The sequence below is a fragment of the Labrus mixtus genome, chromosome 3 (genome assembly GCF_963584025.1).
Source record: "Labrus mixtus chromosome 3, fLabMix1.1, whole genome shotgun sequence".
Lineage (NCBI taxonomy): Eukaryota > Metazoa > Chordata > Actinopteri > Labriformes > Labridae > Labrus > Labrus mixtus.
This window is the reverse complement of record NC_083614.1, coordinates 25,065,715-25,091,343: the sequence shown is the minus strand read 5'-3', so window position 1 is coordinate 25,091,343 and position 25,629 is coordinate 25,065,715. Positions and strand designations below refer to the sequence as shown.

The 25,629-nt window shown below is 40.8% G+C and overlaps 2 protein-coding genes across 7 annotated transcripts in view; one reads left to right on the top strand and one right to left on the bottom strand.

Moving 5' to 3' along the window:
- Positions 1-567, top strand: part of fcho1 (FCH and mu domain containing endocytic adaptor 1) — a 53,543-nt gene extending 52,976 nt beyond the window's left edge. For both annotated transcript variants that reach the window (XM_061034172.1, XM_061034173.1), the window contains exon 27: positions 46-567. In XM_061034172.1, the coding sequence (XP_060890155.1) occupies positions 46-74 (29 nt within the window). In that variant the 3' untranslated portion in view covers positions 75-567. The remainder of the gene's footprint in view (positions 1-45) is intronic.
- On the bottom strand, positions 568-25,629 carry rfx2 (regulatory factor X, 2 (influences HLA class II expression)). Of its 5 annotated transcripts, XM_061034178.1 has the most exons (19): positions 25,439-25,556; positions 20,212-20,262; positions 15,426-15,534; positions 14,781-14,870; positions 13,363-13,445; positions 12,393-12,663; positions 11,126-11,200; positions 10,016-10,197; positions 9,719-9,838; positions 9,299-9,420; positions 8,827-8,945; positions 5,293-5,405; positions 4,987-5,138; positions 4,110-4,207; positions 3,577-3,726; positions 3,256-3,464; positions 2,982-3,135; positions 2,827-2,869; positions 568-2,608 (listed from the first exon to the last, which is right to left on the bottom strand). In XM_061034178.1, the coding sequence occupies exons 3-19, from the start codon at positions 15,531-15,533 to the stop codon at positions 2,487-2,489; spliced, it is 2,211 nt and encodes a 736-aa protein (XP_060890161.1). In that variant the 5' UTR covers position 15,534; positions 20,212-20,262; positions 25,439-25,556; the 3' UTR covers positions 568-2,486. The 5 variants fall into 5 exon arrangements, with proteins under 5 accessions (XP_060890161.1, XP_060890157.1, XP_060890162.1 ...); XM_061034174.1 differs by lacking the exon at positions 20,212-20,262 and having other exon boundaries at positions 25,439-25,629; XM_061034179.1 differs by lacking the exon at positions 14,781-14,870.

Below are 25,629 nucleotides of genomic sequence, written 5' to 3'. Positions count from 1 at the left end.
TCAAGTCTGACAAAGCATGTGTATTAATGAGTCATGTGTTTACAGGGAAGTACATGGCAGGCTGCTCCTTGTGAATCGTGTAAATGATCGTCGCTGTGGGGGAGTCCAGAGGTGAAAAGGTGAAGACGGGATTCATGGTAAAATATACAAACTGAAGATGAGGCACCTTTACTCAGACTGACACCTCAGCGCTGAAGGACGTGCACCTCTTTCTGACGGTGTCCTGCTGTTTTAGGACCAAGCTTTCTTTTCCTCTTGTTCTCCTCTAATTTGAGTTGTGTTGACTTTTTCTACTGAATCATTTCATTGTGTTTTCAAACTACACACTAAGCTACACGGCAGAAAACAAAACGTGTGCATAATGCTAAGAATATTACTGGAACCATGGAAACTAGGATTTTTTAAATTATGTAAATATGGTATGAAGAAAATCTCTAGAATAACTTAAAATATTGAACAAGCCACTTGTACTAAACCTTAGTAAAAAAAAAGTGTTTGTAAATCTGCTGTTTGTTCCAAATAGAGGTTTTGTGATGTCATTTGATAAAAATAAATGTTCTCAAACTGTTTTGGTTTACAACAATTTATTACACATTGTGACCAAGTACAAAATACAGCTGAACTATGCAGTTTATTACAGACATTGTCTGTCCTTAGGCTAGTTAAAGTGTAGTCAAGAACAGGTTTAAATGCACAAAAATAAGGGTTCAGTATACTTGTAAGAAGAACCAAATCTAGTTCAATAAAAAATAATCCTCCGCCGAAAAAATCTAAAACAGTCTTACCAAACATTACAAATTACACAGAAATTACTTCTTTTTCCAAAGCACTTGAAGGCAAATTACTGTGACAGGCACGAGTTACAAAAAGCCTTAAATAAGTAAAAACTCGAGGATTCTCATCGCTACAACAAAATCATCCGAGGGAAACGAGGAGAAAATAAATCAACCAAATAGATTCCAACACAAAGCAGATGCCAATCAAATCAGAATAGATCTTATAAATAGAAATTTCTCTTGTTACAGTTTAATAGCTTACTGTGGAGCAGAAGCACCCTAAGTAATAATTTGATTTCATACACTGAACATTTGAGATTTGAAACATTTATCACACACTCTGGGCTAATTCATTACACATCAAAGCTTTTTTTTCTTTCTTCTGATACAGTGTGAGGAGCGATCAGGCAAAGGCCACAGAGCACAGACTTCCTACATCATAAAAAGATATATATATTTATATTATTTATTATGGACATGTTCCCCATATAATGCACTGTATTTACCTCTAGCTAATCCAAACAGAACATAAGACTTTATCTGAGAAACAGCATGAGGTCAAAGTATCTGATTTCTGGGAGTGTGCACTGGCTTACACACGACAAAGAGATCCTGTTTCTGTGAATGGGTTTTGGTTTCATAGGTTTATATGCTCCGGTGAGTTTTGATTAAATGATGAAATGTACAACCATTTTTAAAAATCAGAAAATAAGTCTTAATGAGACAGCAGATTCCAGTTTAGGTTTTAGCATAAAGTTGATTAGTCTGGATTTATCCCTTACTCTCGGTACAAGGTGTATCCTTAGAGCACCCAGAGGAGCTATCTCAGGGCTGAAACCAAATGAATGAGAACTATTTACATCAATGAGAACAGGATCAAGATACACAGACTGCAACAGTGGCTACATTTTTTTATACTTTCCTCATATGATCTGAGCCAAAAGGACCACAGCATAAAAATCTATTGAGGTAAAGAAACATCTACACGCGTACTGAGTTCCCCGTTTTCCTGACTGTGGCTAAGCTGGTGGGAACGTTTCAGGGAAAGGTCCTTTGGGTCAGTAAGTTGCATGTTTGTAGTTGTTTTTTTTGTGTGTGCGTTAGTGAATACGCTGCGAGCTGCAGCAGAGGCAACAAGGAGAGTACACACCTACACCAAATCTACATTAAAAGGTGCTTTGAATGTCTTGAGGTTTGGAGACGATACATTCATACTGCGGTAGAGGCACAGCTGAGGGACAGACATCTGTAGTGGTGGTTTTTAAAGTTAGCGATCTAAGGCACTCAAATGACACTATGGCACATCTAGTTCAAATAAAAAAAGAAAAAGAGTAGAAGAATCACAAACAGCACACACCACCACTCAAAGATACACATCCAATAAAAAGTTACTGCACAAAGTCATTCACAGTTGGAACGAAAAGGGAAAGAAAATCAGGCCTGTGTTACAACCCTGTGAGTAAAAAAAAGAAAGAAAGAAAAAACAGATGAATGAGCTACTCAGGAGACAGATCAACGTCTGTTTAAACGCTAGTGAGGGGAGGACCAACGCTGCTACTTTCTTCTTTATGTACATGGCACACTGACTGCAGAAGGAGTGTGCTTGTCCCTCAGTGTCCCTAAAGGGCCCCAAACACAACTTCAGGGTCACTTTTTCCTCGGGGAGACATACTGGTCCTCGTGGCTCTCAAGTCGGGCCCCCGCTCAGACTCACATCTCCTGCAGAGGGTGACTCATGTCAATCCTCTCTCTCTTAACGGCCGGTTCAGTCGGCCCTCTGGAGGCATCAGCGTCACTGCCCAGGTCACTCATCTCATCAGAAAAAGACGCATCTAACGGCAGAGGCAGAGTGGAATGTTACAGTTTGGGTTAATGCCAAGAAGAGGAAAAGGACTACTAACACCTCTAACCAATATACCTTACCACTTTATCAAAAGGGGTCGCTAATATCAACATAACCCTAGGATAGGAATAATTTAAACAAAACATCTTCTAAATCATGTCTTCTTCCTAATTCCCCCCCCAAAAAAATCCAAAAAAAAAATCTCACCTTTCTCCATCAGTGATGGCATCATAGAGGTCAGGTCACTGAACTGTGAACGGAAACATGAGAGAGCTTTAGGCCTCAAACTATTTTCACCATCAGTCATTAAATATGTAATTTTACTGTATTGAGCAAGCAGCTTCAGGTCTTGTCTTTCTCACCTCTCCCATAACAGCAATGGGAGTTTCCCCGGTGGCCTGAGCCACACGATGTTCCACCAGGTAAAACATGTACTCGTCATACAGGAGGCGGATCAGATGGAAAGAGCCAAAACTGGCGGCACTGCGCAGGGTCAGGTCTCTGATCACCATGGAGCTACGGGAGGGAGAGAGACAAAAACACAACATTTATAATATTATGAACAGAAAGTGCAGCATCTACGCCTCAGAGAGCTAACCAGACTGATGCAGAGAGGAAAGTGTGACAGCCTGGTACCTGTAGAAGGACCACTTGAGCAGGAACTGGCGAGCAGCTTTGGGGAAGCTGGGGCTGCCCTGATGAGGCTTCAGGACCTGAGAGACCACGTTGTCGAGCCAGGTAGCCCACTGGTCCAGAGAGCTCTGCTGCTGCAGGGTGACCTTAAAGTCCTGCTCCAGACGCTGAACCACGCTCTCATCACACTGACACACCCAGGATGCCTGCTCCTGTTAGACACAACAAACACAGTCGGTAAGAAACCTAAAAACACAGTCTGGACCTGAGGCGATGCATGATTTTAAAATCAAGTGTAAATGTAAAATAACCAGGCAAGTTTACCTGGACGTTCGCAAAGTCAACCCGGTTGAGGTCAGAAAGCATCTGGTTTATCTGAGATGTGTTCTGGAGGACGGCCCGGGCTGCCTGAGCCAGGTGGTTCAGGCTAGTGTAACGTCTCAGAGTCTGGGCGAACGCGCTGACGACAGCCACCTACAATGGGAAACAGAGTCGATCCATCAAAGACCTTTTAGTAAATGTCCCTCTATTTTTATTTAGCTATCATAGCCTAATTACATTAAGCTCTGATGGAATCAGTTTAGGTTTCTAGGGCTGCCTGAGTTTTCTCTTTGACTGAATAGAGTAAAAATTCCTTTATGCACAAGGTTTATTCATGAAGGTGTTACTAAATCCACCGCTGGAGTAATATACACATATTTTTAAAATATTCCCTAAGAGGTTGACGAGAGTGTGCATGGTAACACAAGACTCAACATGACTGCATGTAACAAATAATTAGCACAGTGTCTGCACACACACTTCAGTATCTTATGTGCACATTCAATCTAGAAAACAGTAGTTGAAAAGCTGGTTACCTTTGTGCGGATAATCTCTTGAGGAAAGTTGGTCATGGCGTTAGTCAGCCAGCCCTCCAGACTCTTGGCAAAGTTTCGGATGGCCTGAGTCAGTGTGCCTGAAGAAACAGAGCAGCCTGGATTACAAACTGACGTTACTACATTCAATTTAGATGAATCTGCCGGCAGATTTGTGGGCGCTGCCATCTTGCGGTGGCTGCCATCACTGCCGAGGTATCTCAGAGTCTAGTTGGATTTAAAAACATCAGAAAGTTGCAAATGAAGTCACCTTAATTAATTAAGAGTGCAAAAACACTGATTGCTGATATTCCGCTGGCTTCACTAACTCTCTGCTAGCCCCACACTGTGATTTTCATATGATAACTCATCTAAAACCAACTGAACTTTAGGGGCTAACAAATGATGGATTTATTGGATCGGTGCATTGACTGATGTACTCACTGATACCCAGTACTGCATTTTAGGTCGTACTGGAATCAGTATTGGCCTCAGATGTGGCCTTAAATAGAGGAGTTGCATAACAGTATTGCAGCAATTCTTCTGTGTGGTTTTGCTTTACTCTGCCATAAAATAGATACCAGACATTTTTCACTAATGATGAAAAGTACCTGAAAAGAAAGCATTGATTCATCTTCAGTGCAACAACTTAGCCCCCTTTCCTTTTCCAAACTACAAACGGGTTCACTCTCACTCTTTGCCATTCATGCTCTAACACGTTCAATCGAACACACTCACTGAATCTGTGGTCTAAAAAGTTTTTTTTAACCTTTTAGTATCCGCTCAGCTACCTTAGAACACTGACAGACAAGCTGTTCCATGCACTGTAATAAACTTGTCTATCATTCATTCAATCTAAAAAAATAACAGTGGTACTGACTGGGGACAGGACGCAGCACATCAGGGATCAGGATCTCCACAAGAGCCTGGTAGAGAATGTGATCACAGCTCCTCATCCATAATCTGACAGGTTCATATTTACACAGAGCTACCAGCTTCTCTTGTGGGATCACACCGTCCAGGTCATCATCACTACACAAAGACAGGAGAGAAACACAGGGAGACATTTGTTTACTCTACTAAATATATAGGATTTAATTCAGCTCAAACACACCACTAAATGTAGATGTTAAAGTAACAATAGCTTTCTTTTCAGCATTAGTTCTACTTAAAATTGTGATCTGACCTATTGGAGATGGTGGTGCTTCCGTCACTAGATGGCGGTGTTGAATACCAAAAAGACTGCCAAAGTTTCTCAATGTAGTGGAACTGGAGGTTCATCACCACATCCAAAGTAGCCTGTAGGAGAGCAGCAACGGAGGGAGGGTGAGAGAGAGTGAGAGGGAGGGAAGAGAGGAGGGAAAGAGAGGGAAGAAGGGGGTGGGGGAGACAAAACATACAGAACTGAGCCATGGCAACCAGACACACAACAAAGTTCCTACAGGCAGGCGGGCAGGCTCTCGCTCACTGCAGGCCCTCCTGGTTAGACAATGAGCCAGCTCAAACCCAGCTCCCTGCCCATTAATCATCAGGAGAATCCTTAAGGCCATGTTCAGGCTTCATCTGGAGGTTTTTAAGTTGATTGTTTTACCTTGGTTGTTTTTATATATTTAGATTAATGCATGTATTTGTCTCATTTCAGTTTCAAAGCACTGACCTGAACTAACCCGTGAGACTTCCTCTTTCCTGTTCATGTGTGTGTGTACACTGCTCTCTAAGAGCCTCAAACATAAGTAAGCACTTCATGAGCGCTAAAGGAAGCAGCGGTGATCTAGAGATCTTAAATGATCAGTGAGAGAGCTAAAATTGGTTGTAAAAAGAGGACAAGCAGATAAACCACAACACGCACATTATGAAACTAAAACAGAATAAACAGATAATCACATGTAGATAGAAGTTAAGAACGTCAGCCTGACTCCGCATGAGACAGAGGTCAAACTCTTTTATCTCTTTGTTTTTTCAAACACTTCAGTATCTCTTAACATTGCGCCTTTAAGAGTACAAGCATACAATTCATGCCGTGCTTGGAGATTCTCCCCAGTCTCTATCTAGCAGGACTTGCTGCTGGGTCCTGTTACACAGCAGTGTAGGCTTCAATCACATGATATGTTTTTGCTTCCTCTCCAGCCGTTGCCATGGCAACCATGTTTACGGTTGCCCTAAGCAACAGGTCAAACACAGAACTCAAAAACAAAAAGGAGAATTCCCCATCCCCTCCAAACAAGAGCGGGTTTTTTGTCTTTGCCGTCACAGTTTTTTTTTCACCACACAAAAAAACAACGGGCCTTAAAAAAGAAAAGACAAAAAAAGAAAGAAAGTCAAAGACAGACGTGTGGAGGACAACCAACACATGTTCACATGCATGATCACAGACAGACGGGCGTCATGCTGAAGAGATTCCCCAATCTTAACCTCAAACACCTGTGTGCAAAACAGACACACAGCAGTTTACAGTGTGATTCACTACTCTCAGAAGTTTCATTAAACACCTAATCATTTGTGTTTAGACATTAATTTAATGGCACAGTTGGTGCCAGAATATTTAGCTGTTGTTACCATGACATTAATAAAAACAAGCCTGAGAGGAGGTACAAAGCCATTCACAGTCCTGGTTAAAATAAAAACACTTATTAAATTGCATTGGCCAACTTTTTACCTTCATTTGTGCTGTTATTTCAAAAGATGTCAGTAAAAGTCTTGGCTAATGTGTTAACAGGTCACTGTCGGCTCCCATAAATAGAAGATAAAAAAGTAAAATGCATAAACATGAAACACACAGCTCAATGAGAGCTGAGAGAGTGACAGGAATATGCTGGCAGACAAAGACAGGAGCCAATGCGCCTGTCCACAGACAAGGCAACACAAAGGCCTGAGGGGAGGCCACCACAAAGACACCAAGATGTCCACCCAGCGCGCTGAAAGGTTAATTGGCATGTCTTGAAAGCTGCACAGAGATGAAAAGACGGCTGGAACAAAGGGAGCGTGGTGAGACTGGACAAGGGGAGGGCAGGGATAATATGATAAAGACAGAGCTTCTCTGCTTTAATCACAGCCGCTCTCCTGCCAGTAAAGACCCCAAATTTTAATGTCCAATATAGTTTCTACCCCTCTCACTGCCAATGCTTTTGGGAAGTTTTTTTTTCTTCAAACCACTTTGTACTTATGAACTATGCTGTGCAACCTGTGAAATGTACCGTCAAATCTGGAATACAAGTCGCACCTTGTTTTTGAAGTTGTCTCAGAGAGAAAAAAAAAGTTGAAGTTGACTGTCTTCCTGCGTGACGATTTCTATTGTGTTCAGAAAAGTCAACAACGTGCAGTTTCTGTGCAGCTCTGTCACTCTTTTAGTTCAGTTTGTTTTCACTTTCGGGAGTTTGCGCTCCTACTAGCTACAGTACGGTAGCTGAGCTCTCAGCCTGCAGTGGAAGTTGTGAATCACAGACCCCTAGTTTCTGAGCTCTCTGCCTGACTCCGCTGGTCACTCTTTAACTTTAATATAGGACTCTTTGAATCAAAAGAGCACTCGATAAGGTTTATTTAAGAACCAATATAACACCGTTTTCTGTAAATGCATGATTATGACCTTGTGAGGAAGAAAAGATGTGAAAATGTCGCACAGACTGGTCTGTGTCGCTGTCTTCCCCAGCTCAGCGTGAAATCAGCTTTCAATACGCAATGAATGCGGATTAATTTTTTGTAATTGCAGCAAGTCGCGCACATTGATGGTGGCTTCTGCACCCGCGGTAATGAAGGCGCATGTGTCAGCTTTTTATACTGGTATATTGGTCGCACCGGTGTCTAAAACGCAGCCAACTTATAAGATATAAAATTAGGTATTAAAAGTGCGTCTTATACACCAGATTTTACGGTAATCATGCTGTTTAATGTGTCTTTATAACTCTCTTTAAACATTTTCCTAACATTTATTCACATCAGTTTCTTTGAAAGCTGCCCCCTGTTGACTGCTTTCATTGGGTTTACTGATTAAGGATATTATATCATTAAGGCTGTAGGTTATAATGTGTGTGGGATAAACTCAATGAAGAATGTAATGAGATTAGGAGGAAACAAGTTTTACAGTTTTGCCCATAGAATGTTTCTTTGTATAAAAGTGAAGGTTTCTGCCACAGAAAAAAATGCTTGTATTATCATTATCATTTTGTGTTTGGTCCTCTCATGTAATCTTTAAAAATAGAGACAATAGCTGCTTTTGGACTGCAGGAACTTTGTCATAGTTCTAGGAACTGTTGGAACCCTCCCCCCTTTTCATTGATTCCGCGCCGCAGGACCTATGAAGTAAGAACTATTTTAGTTCCTAGAACCCGTTTAGAGGAACCTTATTAGCTCCTGCCTCAGAGTAGGTACTACAGCGGTGCGAATGCAGACAGAAAGAAGTCCCTATGGTGAGTAGTTCTCAGGGATAGTTCCTCTTCAAAAAGTCCCCAGAACTGTTTGGTCTGAAAACACCTATATATTCAATAGAGCTGGTTTACATTTGAATACAAGATAGTTGTCAACATTCCTCCCTAAGACCTCCAAACTGACTTCAACATGTAAAATCAATGTAGTTTCTCTTTGTGCCTACCAGGCAGATTTAGCTTTAGCTTTTCAACAACATTCATTTAACTGTAGCAGCTAGTGACAATAAAAATGTGTTCAAACTTTCCTGTGGTAGTGAAGGTGTCATAAAAATAAGAGTGTGTACTGGGATATGATATACCTCGCAGTGCTCTCTGTAAAGTGTCTGCAGCTTTTTCATATCATTCATGTTGATGCGTTCAGGCAGAGGCTGGGTGCCCAAGTCAGGAGAGGGAAATGGAGGCAAAGAGTGGGCCGTATCTGCATAAATATAAAGAAAAATGTAGACAGGTGTCACTCATTTTACTCGCACAAACACACACACATAATAGGCTTGAAAATTCTAGGGACAGAAAGCAGTCTGGTCATGAAGTGTATGTTAAAACAGAAACATATCCTTTAGCCTCAAACAAACACGCTATGATGACCATTATTGTGTTCACAATGTTTGAGTAAGGAAAACATTTTATTTTGCTGAATGATATAACTGAAAGTAAAATCTAGTGACATTACGAGAGATTGGGATCAGCAAAAAAAAAAAAGAGAAGAAAGGAGAAGAAGTGTCAAACATTTGTAAACAATAAGATGACATAACAGCCCAACAAGCTCCTCACCTATGTACTGCTGGTGGTGCTGGCTCTGAGCAGCCACAGACTGTTCTGGAGTGCTGCTACAGTGCTGAGAGCTCCCACACAGGCTGTCAGACATGCCGTCCACCTTCTGCAGAGGTTTGAACCTATAAAGACAGTCGAGGAACACAGATGTGAGCTGGATTTAAAAGGATTAGGCAAGTAGGAAAAACAAAGACAGGACAAAAAATAAATGCAAGCAAGTACAATGAGGCAGTTGTCACAGGGTCAAAGTTTTCAAAGTTAAATTTCATTGGTAAATAATCTTAATTCAAAGACATCTCATACAAAGGAAAGATACAAAAAAGGTCACAGAGTAAATGTCAAATGGCTGAAAGTTGTGTTCCAAGGCAATGTCAACGGGAAGAAAAGGGTAGATGTAGCAGTCAGGGAGAGAGAGCTGACCTCTGTTTCTGGTGGACAGGCTGCTGCCTCATGGCCATGTACTGAGTGTCTTCCTGCAGCCGGTTGAGTGGTGAGTCTGGCTTCACCCGAATGCCATAGTAATGATACTTAGAGTTGCCTCTGGTAGATTCAGTGACAGAAAAAACAGAAACCAGTGAGGAGGAGAAGATTTGCCATCAGTGTAATCACTATTATTATACTCTTACATCAGCAATGTCTATAGGCTTCATCACACTCATCCCATCAATAACAGTTGCATGATTACTGCCATCGGCGATGACTTCTTCCTGTTCCTACCTGGTGCCAAGGCGCCGGGTCCTCAGGCCCATGAAGACTGAGCGGATGAGCTTGCCAAAGGAGGCTGCGTTGACCGGATCCAGTTTCTGTTCCTGACAGTGCCGAAGGTAATGGTTGTACAGGGAGCATCGGGGCAAGCTCACCCCCTCAGCTGTCTCATAGTTATCCAGCAGCCACTGCAGCTGAAAACAGAGGACGACACAGTGACACAATTAGCAGGCAAAATGTGCTCTGTGATATTCACCTGGACAGAGGGGCATCTTATTATCACATCAAAAGGCACAAAACAAACACATCAAATGACCACCTTTCATGAGGTTTAACACCAAAGAGGCACTGCAGCTCCTTCACACTGCCGATGTGGCCTTGCTTAGACACTTCCTTTTGGAAATTAGCTTGACTAGTGAACGACTACAACATAAAAATGGCTAAATGAATGAACATTCACATTTTTTGGAGCGCTCTTTATTCTATCTGACAAATAAAGACATTATAGAGAAAGATATGGTTATAATTCTGTCTGTAACAATGCAATCATAAAGAATTTGCATTTAAAAAAAGCTGAAAATACCAGATTTAAAGCAGATACTTCAAACACTATTTATACAAATGATGAGGAGATTATGTTATGACAGAAGATACTCAGATGGAATGTAGGGAGAGCGTTTAAACGCAGAAAATTCTGGGTAGTAGAACAAAATCTCGTCTGAATTCCATTAAACTTGAATGACAGAGTTCAAACCAGAGGAAAAGTTCAAGTGCATTCACAGTCTTTGACACGGGAGGCTTTTCTTGGTGAACTTAAAAGTAAAATGAACACAACAAATTGAAAAATCTATCAACAAAGTCCATGCAGAGTGTTAAGAATTTTATATAGGATCCCATTCAGAAGGTGACAGTGAATGCAAGTAAAGACCAAGGAAGGAAACTGATTAAGGCAATTAAGCGCAGCATTGGGACAGTGCGGAGGGTTAAGTAAAGCCAGCAGTTGGACTTGTGTTAAACCTCACAGAGCACAAGTCAAACACACTTCCAATAAGTTAAGCTTGTTAGTTGCTTGTTTCATTTTTCGCTCATGTCTTTTTCAAAGAAAGTTCCTGGTTGACTTACATGGCTGTTGAGCAGGCTGCTTTTGTGACTTGCAATTCCTTCAGACTTTTGGAGGTTTTCAATCGCCATTTCAAGCTAAAGACAGAAGAAGCATGCAAAAAAAGAAAGAGTGAACACAGAAGAGTGAGGAAGCAGGAGAGTGAGAGATAGGAAATGAGAAAGGGACAGAAGTAAGTAGAGGTATATGAAAAACACACAAACAAAAAAAAGGAAATAAGACTGTTAGCGGGCAGCCAGATTTCTGCATTTCCATTCAAATCGGTCAGCAGCCAAATCCATTATGACTGACAAAAGCATGCAAATCAAGGGATTCATAGGGTTAAGCTGTTCAGTGAAGGTTTGCCGTCAGACACTCTAATGTATGCAAATAGGAACCACAAACAGGGGCACAGGTCACATCAAGTTTGGAGACACCAGGTCAACCCAACCCCCCCTCCCCCAAAATTGTTTAAACAATGTAACTTAGAAATAATATTTGTAAAACTTGAAACCTGACAATTGTTACCATGACACTAGCAACAGTGTCATGGTGTTAAACCTACTGGCATATTATTCTGTCTTTTGGACGACAAGAAATAATGCAGTCCAACTGAAGTACAAAACCAGAGACATTCTGTTGAGCTGTAGCTGACTCAAGTCAAAAAAGAAAAAGATATGTCGTGTTGCAGCCAAAATGGAGATGCAGAAGAAAAGAAAAAAGAGACCGGCAGCGTTCCAAGCCTTAAGAAGGCTACTGAGGGTTCATGGCCAAATGGTAATGAGCCCCAGGGGTTGCTTTGTTTCACAGGGCGCTCAAGTGCCTGTGAAAACCTCTGAAACAAGGCAGCGCTGAATTATTTAAGCCTGTGTCCCGATTCTACGGGCTCTCTGTGTGTTACTCCAGAGCAGGGAGGCCCCAAAAGGTTGCTGGCTCTCCCTAAATTTAAAGGCTTGCCTCATCAATCTTGACACCGGCGCAGGTAGCGCTAATCACAGTAGGCACTTCTTTTGCATCTTCTAACCAAATATGGACTCAGTAAGTAAATAACTCAGTAAGAGACATCTACAAAGTTAGTAGGTATTAACTTCTTTTAGTACTATAGAGTATAAACTGTAATTTGGCAACATAAAGATAAAGAAAAAATGTCCCTAAGTATATTGGACCAGTAAGTTTGTGTTTAGTGGTTGCAAACCTCTGATTCCTCTTTTTTGCTGGCTTTATTTTCCTCTTGTATTTGAAAAGGTTCTTCAGAGTACCACAAATACATGAGTATGGGCTATTGCTCACCATAGCTGAGGAGGAGCGTGATGAGTGTGATATGTGGTTGCGGCTTCCTTCCATATTTCCTCCATGGATCAGGTAGGTGCTTCCACTGGAGATGATGTGGCTGCTGCCCACATCCATAGCAATGCCCACCATGCCATGAGGGGGCACCCCACCACTGGCAGAGGAGACCACTGTGGTGACGTGTGCTCCACCAGCCTGAGAGTCAAAGTAGGTTCCGCCGCTACTCTGCCCATACAGCTGGGTGTCCGGATTGTAGGAGTAGGCTGCTCGGCTAGGGAGAGGTCATTGTAATTAGCATACAGTAATGTCGTTCCAGAATGATGCTTTAAAAAGTTTGTTAAGTGTAATACTCTTTGTGCCTCTACAGTTTTCCCTCTGAGACATATAAAGTGAATTGAATGTACCCGAATAGAATATTCTTGTTTTATACACAACCATATAATTCATGTGATGTGATATGAAGTAGTCGATGATGCTGAAATGAGTCATATCAAACTTTTAGATGTTAAGGGGCAAAACCCTTTAGCCTTCGTTGTGGATTTTGATTAGAGACACTTTAAAAGCAGTTAGAGGTTGAAAGGATGAGGAAATTGGTCTGAAAGCCTTTCTTTTCATTAGGCTTTTTAATCCAGCTCTCATTCATACATTATTCAAGATTGGACTCTGAATTTGGAGCATAACATTATGCATGGTGCTGTCTGTGTCATTTAAGAGTAACACAATGTTGTACAGCACTCAAGCAGGAATTTTAACTATGACCAATATTCTGAACAATAATGGAATACTTCATTCTATACAGAAAGTAAAAACAGTATAAACTATGTAAATTAAACTATATTCATATATACAGTACATGTGTGTAAAGTTATTACTAAAATTCATTGTTATATATTTGTTTGCTATGCTGGCCTGAATTAAACTCATATCACAGTGCATTGTGGTCATTTTTTGACAATATAAAGTTGCTTACATAGTTCCATTGGTGTAAACAGTCTCTCCACTCTCTCCTACATACTGGACCTGGGATGGGTAAACATGTGGCACCTGTTGAACCTATTTATGAAGAGACCAAACAGGACAATGTTAGAAAAAAAAAGTTAGAACCTTTATGTTCTCGTACTGATACAAATTGTAGGTTAGAATTCCTCTAGAATAAACTCACTACTTTTAATCAGATTTATATTGAAATATATCATTGCAGGTTTACAGTGAGTAACTGAAGTGCAGTGACAAAGTCTGTACACCTCTAGGTCTTTGAATAATTATTTGTCCAAACCAGAAGCCTCAACTGTAAAATATAAGATTACAAACACAGCCTATTGTGTTCAGTGCTGCTAAGGCTCTAATGATGAGGTTATGTATGATTTGTATTGGTAAATAAGTACATTGCATTCAAAGGGGATCAGGAGCTTAATGCATTTCAAATGAAGCCGGATGGGGAAAAAAAGAAATGTTGGAAAAATAACGTTGATTAAAAGCCCATTTCATCTCTTATTTAAAAAAAACTGATGATTTATTATTGATTTATTTCAACGTGAACTGATATAGACATACAGTGCCAGTAGTTTAGTAAAGACAAGCTTGATTTGACAAACAACACAGCATGCATGGTTTGCTATACTGATGCATAAAAATGTAAAAAAAAAAAAAAAAAAAAAAAAAAAAACAGTAAACAAACTGTTAATTTGATGTCGACAGGTGTGACATGACCTAAATAAATAAGATGAGGTAATATTAAACAGTCTTGTCTGCTTCTGGTCATTGTATGACACTAGACATCACACATATTTTGAATTGGGATGCGACTCAAGCACCCAGGAATCACTGGGCTTTGCTACAAACTCACATTACATACCATCCATACACAGTGTCACAAAAGCTGCAGCTGAAATCTAAAGAAAACCTGATCACCAAATACATTATAAACATTTGTTTAATTACCAACTATTAGATCTAATGTTATTTTCATGTTATTCATGTATGCAGGCAGTGGGCCAGGCTCAGCCACAGAAAGACATTTCTCACCAAGAGGGGCAGAGGAAGCAGAAAGAAAACTTTGACACATGCCCTGGATAAGCAGCTTCTGATAGAGTTACTTAAAGATCAGATTCACCACACCCTGGTCTGACTGTTATCATTCATCCTGATTGTAAATGCTGACATAAATAAGACATGAAAGTTTTTATGTGACATAAAAGCCTAGCAGAAAGAGGCTTTATGCTTGAACAATACAGGATTCTGATTATTTGGATCGGTAGAAATTACTGCAAAGAAAACAAGTAAAAGTCTCCGGCTTAATCAAATCATTCAAACTAATTTAACTTCTAATTTTCAATGGGTGTTACATTATTCTCACAGCCCTGTACAAGTAAGTACGGTACTGTGTACCTGCTGAGAGACCTGTTGAACCCTGGGTACTGAAAGCTGTTGTACTTGTCCTCCCTTCTGAGCTGAGCCTGTGGCCTGAACCAGCACCCTCTGTGTGGATACAAGACATAACTCCATTACAAAGGTATGCATGTACAATCACACACATGCACAACATTGTAAACACATGACAGTCAACACAACACGGCCAAACATGTAAACAAATGTGTCCCTTAAGGCTTAAGTCTTAAGCTAGTGCTGAAAGATTTATACCAAATGTCTGCAGAAGACACTGTACTCCTCTGATGACAGGCAAAGGACAAAGAAGTTTATCACAATACAAAATAAGAATGTGTTCTATATATTTTGTTAAAGCATTATCGCTTTCAATTGCTTCAAACTGGTGTGGTAAAGAAAGGGCAAAAGATAGCATAGTAAGAGGACACAATATGCATCTGTTGACAGTATCTGTTGATACGTAGTTTGCAGCTTTAGTTTCTGACAAAATGCATCCAGGAGAAAACCTGTTGTAAATAAAGGTTACTGTTTTCTGAAGACACCATGCAAAAGCACTAGACTACAGCTAGCTAGTTTCTAAAATAGCATTTAAAAGACAGTTTCCCCTATTAGTCCTATCATTACAGCTGTTAAGACATAGAACCCTACCTGCTGGGAGGCTGGCACAGGCTGTACTACCGGAGCCTGAGCTGATGATGACGTCCGCAGCGCTGCCACGCTGGTTGTGGTGTCTGACCCTCCCTCTGAGCTCTGCATGCTATGTGTTGAGGGAAGACATGAAGAAGGGGAGAAGAAACCAGATAAGCAGGATTGAGTTTTTAATAAGACTGAAAATATTCTTTTACAAGTAACACTAAAGCTTAAAAGAAAATAGCACATGTAAATGGTTCTCAAACAGCCACACTTAATTAAAGTTCGTCTATCTCACCCCTTTCCTTTTTGAGCTATGAAGGGATTCATTGTGTAATAGGGGATTTCTTTTTTCTTAGTCAAGCTGAGCTCTCAGAGTGCTAAAGGCTGCCCACCTATGGACTTTATCAATAGCAGAATATGCAGCCCAACAGATTTACACAGACACTCATGGTCTTGCTGACAGATCAGATCCAGGTGGAAAAGTCACTGTACAAGAGTTCAAGTTACCAACAGCACTGAACTGCTTCCTGAGGACCAAACCCACTGCTGCCACTCGGCTTTCCACTGGGTGACAATGTGCACAGCATAGCAAAGGGGAGCTAAAAATGGAGTTACACAAAGGTTCTCCTTTCGGAAAAAAAAAAACAGAAAGGGAAAGAGCGGGAGTAAGGCCGGGACAAGAGAAGAATGGACCTGCAAGGGGGAGTAAGCATATAAAAAAGCAACTTCCCCACTCTCAAAGAAAAAGAAGGGGGAAAAAGATGAAAACGGCAGTGGGGCTCGGGGTCCTGCCAGGCTCCTGATGATATCCAGCGTTTGTTTCGAACGAGAGCTGTTCTCTGAGGGCTCCAATAATCCAGCTGATATGAGGAAATTCCTCAATGCTTTGTAAACGTTTGTCGGTTGCTATGGCGAGGAATCCATGACAACCACCCCCTCCTCCTCTCCCCACTTCTGTTCCTCCAACCCTCCCCACCCCACCCCCTTTATGGAGCTCTTGCACAGGAACTTTCGAGTGTGAGGGGGAGGAGGATTAGACTAAGGAGGGGGAGATACAGCACAGTTGGGGGGGGGGGGGGGGGGGGTTGACTTGAATTGATGAGCAGTCTATTGGTTGAAGGCAGAGATCCAGGAGCAGCAGAAAAAGTCAGCCGCTTGACAAGATATCGTTTTTCATCCAGAGCATTGAAAACGAGACAACCTGCTCTTGACATGTTATGATTAGCTCCAACACATAAGAAGCACTAAAATGTTATTTTAATTTCAAGAGATATGAATACACCGTTTAGCCTGCCGTTATCTGGAAGCCACAAGCAACAGGTGCAGAGGTGCTATTTCTACTAAATCTAAACTTTCTGAAGGGGCTGCATGATTTAAGCTGTTAAATTTGTGATTTCAATTCTAAAAAAAATACATCTCTGTATCTTACATTTTGATAAATTGGATCGATGTAAGTTCATCAACAATGACTAATAACAAACAAATTCTACATGTGATTCAGAGAGAAGAAAAATGGGGAAAATGTGTCCAAATCAAGGAAACCCCACGGATGATAGAGACAAAGAGTAAATACATTTAACCAAACCAGAGTTCCCACATAAATGTTGTGCACACACCGAAATTAGTTTCCTATTCTCCTTTGTGGCGGTGTTTAAGACTTCCATGATACAGGATAAAACCACTGATTTATAAAACCACCTTAAATGTTGCCACTAAATACAACATGTTGAAGCTATCACAGACAATACCACAAAATCTCTGTAACCCATAATCAAGAAGTTCCCACAGGCAACAGGAGATAATAAGGGGATATGTTTTACTAAACCATAGTTTCCCTACAGATCTTGACACTAAGTTGTAATTTGGACATCAGTGATTCTCATTTTGTTTTATATTATTTTCACTTCTGACAAGGGTCAAGATTCTGTTGAAGACCGTGTCAAACTATATGTTGTCACAGGAGGAGACATCTAACCATTTCACTCGTTTTTTAAGATTTATTTTTGGACTTTTTGTGCCTTTATTTTATAGAGATAGGACAGTGGATAGAGTCAGAAACTGGGGCGAGAGAGTGAGGAACGACATTTGGGAAGAAGCCACAGCTCAAATTCAAACCTGGGTCGCCCACTCTAGAGGTTTTAAACCCCTGTACCTCGCTAGGCTACTGGCGCCCCTGTACTTTCACTCTTAAGCCGTTTTGAAATATACACTCCCAAAAATCTCCCTCAAATTCTCCTAATCTGGTTGTTCACACATGCACATCACAGCAAGAGACTATCCCTGTCAGACATGTGGGGGTCTGCTGAGGTAAGACATGACACAAAAAGAACGATGTAGAAGTGGTGGACATATCAAAAAAAGATGGCTATACTATGCTATAATAAGAATATTTTCCTTTAAATCAATGCTATGTGTAGTTTGACAGAATCACAATATAAACAAAACAGCGGCGAAGAACATTCTAGTAAACAAAAAAAACACAATGTACCATTTAAATGAGAGCGTTCTCACATCAACTCACCCTGACTTCTTACAGAAAAACTTCTAGGGGGCTTGCAGGTGCAACTCTGGATAAAGTCTGAGTGAAAAATGTGGCTGTTTGCATTCACACATGCAGATCACCCTGACTAAAGAAAAACATCTGGGGAAAAGTAATTCTTAGGGGAACAATTTGAATATAAAAGAAAAAAACACTGAGTGTACCTTTAAGACAAAAAAAACAACAGATTTGGGTGTGCCACCACTGGCATTTTCCATGTTAAGAGACTTTGCCACAGGCAAGGAACACTGCTCTGCCTACATGACTAATAGACTGAGTGGAGGAGGCCTATGTTGAAACTTCTGATATGTCAATCTTAAGGCACATACATGATCCAAAGTGCTGCATCCAGCCTTAGCTGACCTTTCCCTTAAAAGTCAACCTTCAATGTATTATTTGCAAGCAAAGGGCACAATTAGCACTAATATTTAAAGGCTCTCATATTTAGATAAAAGTTTTTCTTCAAACATCGTTCTTGTAGGTCTTTAAAGTACGAACAGACAGTTATCAAATGACACTAACAAGGAGTCAATAATCTTAAAGCTGCTGCAAAGCTCAAGCATCTTTCTAAAGAAAGGAATTTGTCTAATTCATGTCACGTAGCTTATAAATACACTTGCTACAATCCCTTCATTTATCTTCAGACTTGTCATTTTCACTAGAGGAAGTGACAGATGCCTGAGGCCTTCTTGACACCATTAAGGAGTGGGTGTTTTGACACGACAGAGGAGGAATAAGTAAGCATAGCACTGACCAGCATGTTTTCATCCATCAAAGCCCAATTAAAGTGCTGGCTTTAATATGAAGTGTGCTAAAGCGTTGGGGTGGAGGGGGAAAGAATCAGGAGTGAGTGCACACAGAGAAGGTTAAAAGCCACACAAATTCCCCACAAGCAGCTCTGAAAGGCACAAAGGTAGACCACAGCAGGAGACATAGCACACTGCTGCAAGACGGCTTCTCTGGATAGGCTACTGTTCAAAAACAAAATCTTTCAGCCTTCAACCCAGAGAAAACGTCACACAGGTACCATGACAAACACGACTCAGTATGTCTGTTTTCAATCATGCAAAACCCCGATGAGCAGACAACAACATTACTACAGCCGCTCATTAAAAGAGTTACCTGAGTTTTAAAAGCTAAATGGAAACAAGGGAAACATTTCAAAGTAGCTCAAAGCACCCAACACTGTCAGTAATACTTAAGTCTGTCATGTTAACATTGTAGACAAGCTTTAAACATCTTTCACTGACAGATCTGTCTCGAACAGTGCTCAATCAGAGAAAAACACATACAGATGTTCAATTAAAAGCAGGAGCCCACAATCTTGGCTCGTGTTTGCACTGGCCCACATTGTTTGCAGAGCAACAACGGTTGCTCATGGCAACACCGTCCACTCCCGTTTCCAGGAGCCTGTTGCTGAGCAACCAACAGAATACTTCCCAAACCAAACAATGCCATCCCCCCACCTGATCCCTCTATCTCACGCTAAGTAGAAACTTACAACAATAAATACTATGTAAGCTAACAATTTCAGACACCAGGGGACATAGGGGCAGAGTAATGTAAAAATGTACAGACATTTTGCTGGTTTAGACTTGATTGAAGAGGACAGGATAAAGTGCTCTGTTTTTGTAACTACTTGGGGCTAAAAAGAACGAAGAATGTTTAAGTCATCAAGGAGACAACAGTCTATTCTTCAAGGTCGCTTTATAGTCCTGCCACCCAAAAACAACACTCTTATAGCCAAGTCCACTTTTTCAAAAGTTCTTTAAGACGATGTGATGATACAACAGTTTGAGAAGAGCAGCACTTTTTCCAAAGACAAAATAAAGCAGTCAGACACAGTGCTTTAAAAGGTTCATCTTAAGAGGACTGGACATTTGTTCACTGTATTTATACATGCACCAAGAGGGACAACAGGTCTCTGGAGAGAGTTTAACAACCCCAATTTAGGGTTTATTATTGCAAAATAAATACATTTTCCTTAAAAGTACATTAGCCGTTATTTTCTTTGATTTCATTAAAAAAAAGCCTATAGGATCACACAAGCTCACACAAAGAGCGAATTAAGATATGATAAGAGATTTCCACAACAGAGGCTGCTCTTCAAGCCTGTCTCATTAATTCATGGCTAATCCAATCAAAGCAGCTCTCTGGGTCTGCAGATGGCAGAGTTTACAGGGGAAGAGAGAGAGAGCAGAAATAGGAGGCACTGACCACTGTCTCTAATCCAAGTCCCCCCTGCTTCCCCCTCCCACTCACCTCCCCACCTCTGGTCATCAGCACGACCTGTCCACTCCGTCAGCGTGTGCGCTGACAGCCACAGAGAGAAAGATCAAACGGTTGCCATGGAGATTGTATGGTCACCCGTGCCCTACACTAGCAACTTCCTCCAGTCCCCGAACGCCCTACCTCTTCTAACCCTTTCCAGATTTCTAGATTTGCGCACTCCATCACCAGCCACCCACAGCCCTCACGTTACAAATCTCAAGATGTCAATTTTGAGTGTCCAAATTTGGAAAAACATCAATGACAACAGAAAAGGAGCAGAAAGATTTTCACAACTGGGAATGTATTAAGACTATAGTCATACATGTTAATAGATGCTTGAAACTGAGCAAAATGGAAAATGCAGTCAGTTCCCCATTTTCCCAGAAAAATATTATTGAGCTGAACTTTTGAGCCATGACAAGGTCTTTTTATCATATCAGGACTGAAAGCCAACAATATCTGTACAGCCCCTCAATGTATTTGAATAATATAGTCAAATTTAAACAGACTTTGAATTTGGTTTCTTTTGAGTTACAGTAGTACTTCCTGGAAACAAAAAATTAAAAACGTGTCCTTTTTTTAGATCCTGTATTCGCAGGACTCTTGCATTATGATTAAGGATTTATCATTTGTCAAATGGGCCACAGCCTGCCTTTCCACATAATTTTAAGATATGTCCATCAGTAAATAAGAGACATGGGGCTGTCTTTAAACAGTCTTCGCACAATGGCTCATTTACACTAAACTAATCACCTACACAGAGAACCTGGAGTGCGAAAGTATCTTAATGCCCAAGTCTAGCACAGACTTGCATCCAAGCAAAATGCTCACACTACTGTTCTTTAAATCGACTTCCAGTGTCTCCCTTGAACAGGTGTGCTTTCAAGCCTTGTTCTTTTATTTCCCAGGGAGCTACATTCTGCTGAGATTACCTCAGATGTTGGCAGCGTGCTGCCTCGATCTTGACCGATGAACCTGAGATAAGCGGTTTGCTGTACTGGAGGAGTCTGCAGTCTTGGCAAGCTTTTACTCCAGAGATATGACAGAGAAAAATAATCAACACACTGTTTGTACAGTATGGATTCACCGGCACTACTTGAAACAAACAATGACTCATCAGTTAATGCTGGAAATTTGAGACCAATCCAAATGTTTGTTGTTCATACCGTGCCATGCTCAGTACTTGCCATCAGACGCAGATTTAAGTATTTAATACCTCTGACAGAAAATTAAATTGTGGATTAAACATGGTGTGGTGTTAACACATCAACTTGCACTCAAAACTCATACGTAAGAATTATTTTAGGGCAACCAGCTCTCTGTCAATGTGCTAAACTTTTATAAGGAAATTATTGATTTTAAATCAGCTTAATTTAGCGTTATTTCCAGATCATTTACTATGAAATTACTTAAGGATCTGACAAAGTAACGTTGCATGGGATTTTGAATCAAGCTGACAACCCTAAAACATAAAGACAGGATACAGTTTAAATCTTCTCTCTTGGTGAAATACCTAATCTACAAGCGATTTCCTTGTCTTTCATTTCCTTTTTACTGACATTTGAAATTATCCAGGAGGAGATTGGGGATTACTTTAACTGCTTTGTTAGCACCAACACTTTATCCCCCTGGATAAAGATCGTCCACTCCACACACGTCAGTCAGGCAACACAAATGCTAACATGCAAAATAAATTAACATACAATGTTGCTTTTAAGATACCCTCGTCTATTGAACAACCCCACATTGACATTTGCCCCCCTTTGAAACTAAAGAACAGGATTAGAAGATTCTAAAAGATCAGGATTGGGTGGACACCCAGCATTGCACTGAAATGTACTTGTTTCCACCTGTTACAACTGTGTCCTCTCTGCCATTGTTCCCCAGCAAAACTCTGGATTAATCAGCAACTAAAGAGCAGTGCAGCAGACAAAACAAATTAAATCCAAAAATACAGTCTGGATCTAGTTCTTTACTAATCTGGTAAAATCTCACTTCACTAAAGTCTAAGTCATGGTTCTGGTAATTAGTCTGAAACATGATTGCACTGACAGAAGTCCCATTTTAAGCCAAATAAACCTCTCTTAAACTCTACAAAAGAAAGGAAAAGTGCAGAGAGGGTGGGGGCAGCTACTATGCCTGTCTGAAGGGAGGGGGGGGGGGGGTCAGTAATTGTAATGCAAATGTCACTGCCTTGTCTGCTGTTTGTGGCAGGAAATTTAATTAGCAGTTGTGTAGCCACGATACAAACAGGTGGAATGTTAAGAATGCCCCTGATGACACACACGCACAAGCGGAAGAGACAGACTGAAAAACATTTCATTTCACAACAAGATTCAACTTGTTGCCACCGGGTGAGGGCCAATCAGTGGAAACATTTTTTTCTGGTATATGACAAGATGGGTGTTTTTTTTGTAGTTGTTGTTGTATCCTAGCAGGAAAAGTCTACATTGATTTCCAAACTCTTTGTTGCTTGAGGACTTGATCTAACAGTTACAAGGACACTTTAACTATTTTCAACAGATTATTTTAATACTCTAAGAGCACATCACTTGAAGTGGAAAGCCCTTCACAAATAAATGAATTAGGAAGATTATAAAACTGAAACATTTCATGTGTACAAATGACACTATTATTTTCCACTTAACAAGCCCCACAAGGCATTCTCCTCTCAGTTCTTCTGCTTTGCTCAATGATTTCCTGACATGCCTTTGACTGGAGTTATGGGATAACCCATTAAATCTGTGTTAATTTCATACAATAAAAAGTGCAAAAGTCAGGCAGTGCAGTTAGCACAGTAGGAGGTTAATGTAACTTTATAAGGAAATGATCAACTGTAAACTGCAGCAACAAAATTGAAGGCAGTGGATTGGTCCATGTCTATATCTGTAGCAGGTTATTGGATTGACAACTTGTCCCCGAGGCAAGCATAGGCCTCATCAAGATAAGCTAAATACAGCAATCGCAACAAACACCAATACACTAGCACTGCTCACTGATGAAGGTGCACACAGGATCACACACACCGAGGACACGTGACCAAAAGCTGTGTCAGGTCACCCGCTGCCCGAGAGACCACTGCAGCTGTCCTATTGATAGCTGAACTGTACTACACACATGGGTCCATTAAAATCTCAAAATGGCACACTGGCAACAGTGGACACTGCTACACACAACAAGCAACACCAGAAAGGGTTTAAAAGAACCATAAAGGATGGGAGGTTATTAAGTCTAGACAAGAGGCTTACATTTCTGCAAATCACAGACTGCAGTCAGGGCCATGGCAAGCTAGGTCAGTGAATGCTTAAGTTCTGACAGATTGAAAGTATAAAGCAACATAAATCCAAAAGAAAAAGATGTTTAGCCATCCTGTCTGACCTGCCTCAGCAAGCCAAAGTTATTCACTCTTGCCACAAAGAGGGAGATGCAACTAACCTGATTAAAAAACTCTGACTTTTAAAGAATAGCACATTACCCCCTGGCCCACTCCATCCACTCTCTTTCCATGACTTGGGTGTATTTGTGTATCAAGTTGCCATGTAAACATAACAGTGTCACGCTCAAATCGGGGGTAGGGGTGGGGTCGATGGGGGTTACGCACAGATTCAGCACAGTCATCTTTTTATTTTCTTTGTAGTCGAACTCAGTTGTCCGACTGAATCCAGAAAAGTTTCCATATCGGACACTTTTTCGAAACTGGATTAGTCATCTGCTAATGCACATCCAACTCTCCTCAAAGCTGCATCACATCTTATTTGCAGCCAAGAAAGTAATTCTTATTAATAAAACAATACTCCAACAAGCTCTTTCAATATATTTCCACCTAAAAGGAAATATATATTTACCTGCAACAATAATACAGCATCTCTTTAAATTGATAATTTTACAAGATGAATACTTTATGTAAATATACATTTTAAAGTTTAGAACTTGATTGATTGGCAATAAGCAGAGAAAACTTCAACTAGAGACATTTTCATACAGTAAAAATCCCTCATGAGCGTTTATAGTATGAAGCAAATAACAGTACAAATGACCACGCACCTGACGGCTGCCTCTAAAAAGATAGTTCATTAGAATTAGTGTTTCTCAGGAGACAAAATGAGATATACTCCCAAAACAAGAAAACAATTTTAACACAAACTGCTGGAAACCTTCCAGGGCCCCACGGTAAAACTAATGAAAGGTGAAATTGAAAATGACCTGGGGTCAAACAGAAACCATAATGAGATCTGCCACTTGAACAACTAGGAAGTGCTACTGGGAAACAACTTCGCCATTAGCAATAACTTTCTTTTGTCTTGTTTATCAAGTATGATCAGCTTAATATAAAGAGTAACAAGCGCCCCTGGTTTTAATATCTTTAACACAAGACTGTAAAAACAAAACTGAGCCGTAAAAGAGAAACCATCATAGCACCACCTAGCTGTAACACATCCAGCTATTCAAGTCGTTTCTGAAATTACGAAAATAAAAGTTTGTCAGGTAAACTTTTTCCATTTAGAAAACAATCAGTGTGAATAAAAGAGATTGGTGGATCTTGCCGAAACACTTCTTGAGACAAAGACTAGTAAACACATCGCGTTGATTCAGGGCAACGTCGCCGGTAGAAGTATATTCGTGCTCGACTACGTACATTTTTAAATTCATTTTACGACAAATAAGCAAGTGAAAATCAACCCAACAAACTCAGAAGAATTAAGTTTGTCAGTGCTGAGACGAGCTGCAGCGACCGGGTTGCCTTTTTTTCACATCTCGCACAACCGTTTGAACCCAACTCGCACTCGTTGCTACTGGTTGCCCAAGTTAGCATTAGCGATAGCTTCACTGGTAGCCCTGAACCATCCATCCTGCTGGGAGTTTGATCTGGAAGTGCGTTCACTTCCCGGCACCTACTACTACTACACACACAACGCAGCAACAAGTGTAAAGTGGTGTCGAATCATTTGGTTTTTTTTGAGCAAGGAGAAGCGTTGAGGCTGCAGCAAAAAGAAGTTGGCGGATGTGAAATGTAAGCTTTTTTCAGCCTGTAGCTGACTGAGGTTCAGCGGGTAGTGTTGATGTGAGGAAGCCGTTCTCTACCTGGGGCGGATGCTACAAAGAAGGATATGTTATGTTGTGGGAAAATAACCCCAACAACTGACAGCAAATAATTTCCGGAGCAAATTTCCTCCAATTTAAAATAAAAAATCTAAACTCTATTAAAAAATATAGTCACCTTTGTTTTGGAGAAAAAGTTCTGCCCTGGCTCTGCTCTCTTTCCTCTCTCCCACGCGCTCGGTGACTTCCAGATGCTGCTGCTGTTGCTGAGTGTTGCGACCGTTGGTAAGTAACTGTATCCACGGCTACAGTCACTATGGCGCGAGGGGGTCTCGAGGCAACAGTTGCTACCCTCGAATGCATACGTCA